The following is a 2,335-nucleotide window of genomic DNA, read 5'->3' on the forward strand; positions in this document are numbered from 1 at the left end:
AAATGGAATGGCCCATAAGGCTGAAAATAAAAATTTAACTGTCAGTTATTGAGGATGGAAAATAGACATTCTAATAGAAATTCTAATGGGGTCTCAAACAAATGGAATGGGGTCTCAAACAAATGGAATGGATCCTCAAACAAATGGAATGGGGTCTCAAACAAATGGAATGGGGTCTCAAACAAATGGAATGGATCCTCAAACAAATGGAATGGGGTCTCAAACAAATGGAATGGGGTCTCAAACAAATGGAATGGGGTCTCAAACAAATGGAATGGGGTCTCAAACAAATGGAATGGATCCTCAAACAAATGGAATGGGGTCTCAAACAAATGGAATGGGGTCTCAAACAAATGGAATGGGGTCTCAAACAAATGGAATGGGGTCTCAAACAAATGGAATGGGGTCTCAAACAAATGGAATGGGGTCTCAAACAAATGGAATGGATCCTCAAACAAATGGAATGGATCCTCAAACAAATGGAATGGGGTCTCAAACAAATGGAATGGGGTCTCAAACAAATGGAAGGGGCCTTAAACAATGAACAAACAATGAACAACATAAGACTGAAGAGGATGTGGGTTAGAGTACAACCCAACTAACTTTACCTTGATGATGATGAGCAGGTAGCAGAGGCAGATGATCAGCAGGGGGACGAAGAAGCCCAAGATGGCCGTGTAGAGGATGAAGACCGTTGACCACAGCTCCTGGGGATCAGGCCAGCTCATGTTGCACGAGTTGAAGCGGTCCTGAACATCTGAGTAGATGGTGACCGGCAGCACCACCACGAACGACACCACCCACACCAGCCCGTTTATGATCTTAGCCACCTTCGGTTGCCGCCACTTGACGCTCCGAATGGGGTGCACCACGGCCAGGTAGCGGTCAATGCTCATCACGGTCAGGCAGAAGGTGCTGGTGAACTGGTTGATGGAGTCTACCGTCATGACCACGCGGCACAGAAACTGCCCAAACGGCCAATAAGAGAGCACGTTCTGGGTGGTCAGGAAGGGAAGTCCTAAGATGTACAATTCATCTGCCAGGGCTAAGTTCAGAAGGTACATGTTGGTGACAGTCTTCATCTTGGCATAGCGCAGGACCACGTAGATGGCCAGCGTGTTGCCCAGGAGGCCCACCATGAATACAGTCATAGAGATTACTGCGGTGATAATGGTGCTGCTGTCCTGGAAGGGAGCGCTCTCGCCGGACTCATTCATGAAGAGGTTGGTGACCGTGGAGTAGTCCCTGAAGGAGGAGGAGAGGTTGAAATCCCCAGGGATGGAGGTGCAGTCTTGGGGATTCATAGCGGGGAGGTGGGGGTGGGGTTGGAGGTCAGGGAGATGAATCAGGAAATGGCCCATAAGGCTGAAAATAAAAATAGAACTGTCAGTTATTGAGGATGGAAAATAGACATTCTAATAGACATTCTAATGGACATTTTGAAAAGAACAGAATAGAAGAAGAATATAGAATAAATTAGAATATAATTGAACATCATTAGTCATTCTGACATTTGTCTATGAAAACCATCTTATGGGTGAGAGGTTGAGTGATGTTTCAATGTTTTTGTTATGTAATAGTGTGATATTTCACCTTTTCCACTATACTGCTTCACCACTCGACACCACTGGACATTCTCTGGGCAGGGGGCCCATATTGACACTGTTCACTCTGTACTTCATCAGAAAAACAGCACATTTGCATGGACTACCTCAGGCAGGCATACATCCATGCACTTCTTCCACATATTCCTCATGCCGCTTTACTACAAAGCAGTCAACCTGCCACTGACTTGGTAAATAGCTGAAGGATGGGGCTGGAGAAATGTAACCAAAGTGGTCACCCTGCCACTGACTTGGTAAATAGCTGAAGGATGGGGTTGGAGAAATGTAACCAAAGTGGTCACCCTGCCACTGACTTGGTAAATAGCTGAAGGATGGGGTTGGAGAAATGTAACCAAAGTGGTCACCCTGCCACTGACTTGGTAAATAGCTGAAGGATGGGGTTGGAGAAATGTAACCAAAGTGGTCACCCTGCCACTGACTTGGTAAATAGCTGAAGGATGGGGCTGGAGAAATGTAACCAAAGTGGTCACCCTGCCACTGACTTGGTAAATAGCTGAAGGATGGGGCTGGAGAAATGTAACCAAAGTGGTCAACCTGCCACTGACTTGGTAAATAGCTGAAGGATGGGGTTGGAGAAATGTAACCAAAGTGGTCAACCTGCCACTGACTTGGTAAATAGCTGAAGGATGGGGTTGGAGAAATGTAAACAAAGTGGTCACCCTGCCACTGACTTGGTAAATAGCTGAAGGATGGGGTTGGAGAAATGTAAG

General features: G+C 46.2%; 1 protein-coding gene across 1 annotated transcript; it reads right to left on the bottom strand.

Moving 5' to 3' along the window:
* Positions 1-591: 591 nt before the first annotated feature.
* LOC139399386 (somatostatin-like receptor F_48D10.1) lies at positions 592-1,361 on the bottom strand (the record flags this gene model as incomplete). The annotated part of the gene is made up of 1 exon (XM_071144789.1): positions 592-1,361. A coding segment is annotated over exon 1 (770 nt), but the record flags the coding sequence as incomplete, so codon positions are not given.
* Between the last annotated feature and the right edge of the window lie 974 nt (positions 1,362-2,335).

This window comes from Oncorhynchus clarkii, unplaced genomic scaffold, assembly GCF_045791955.1.
Source record: "Oncorhynchus clarkii lewisi isolate Uvic-CL-2024 unplaced genomic scaffold, UVic_Ocla_1.0 unplaced_contig_13386_pilon_pilon, whole genome shotgun sequence".
Lineage (NCBI taxonomy): Eukaryota > Metazoa > Chordata > Actinopteri > Salmoniformes > Salmonidae > Oncorhynchus > Oncorhynchus clarkii.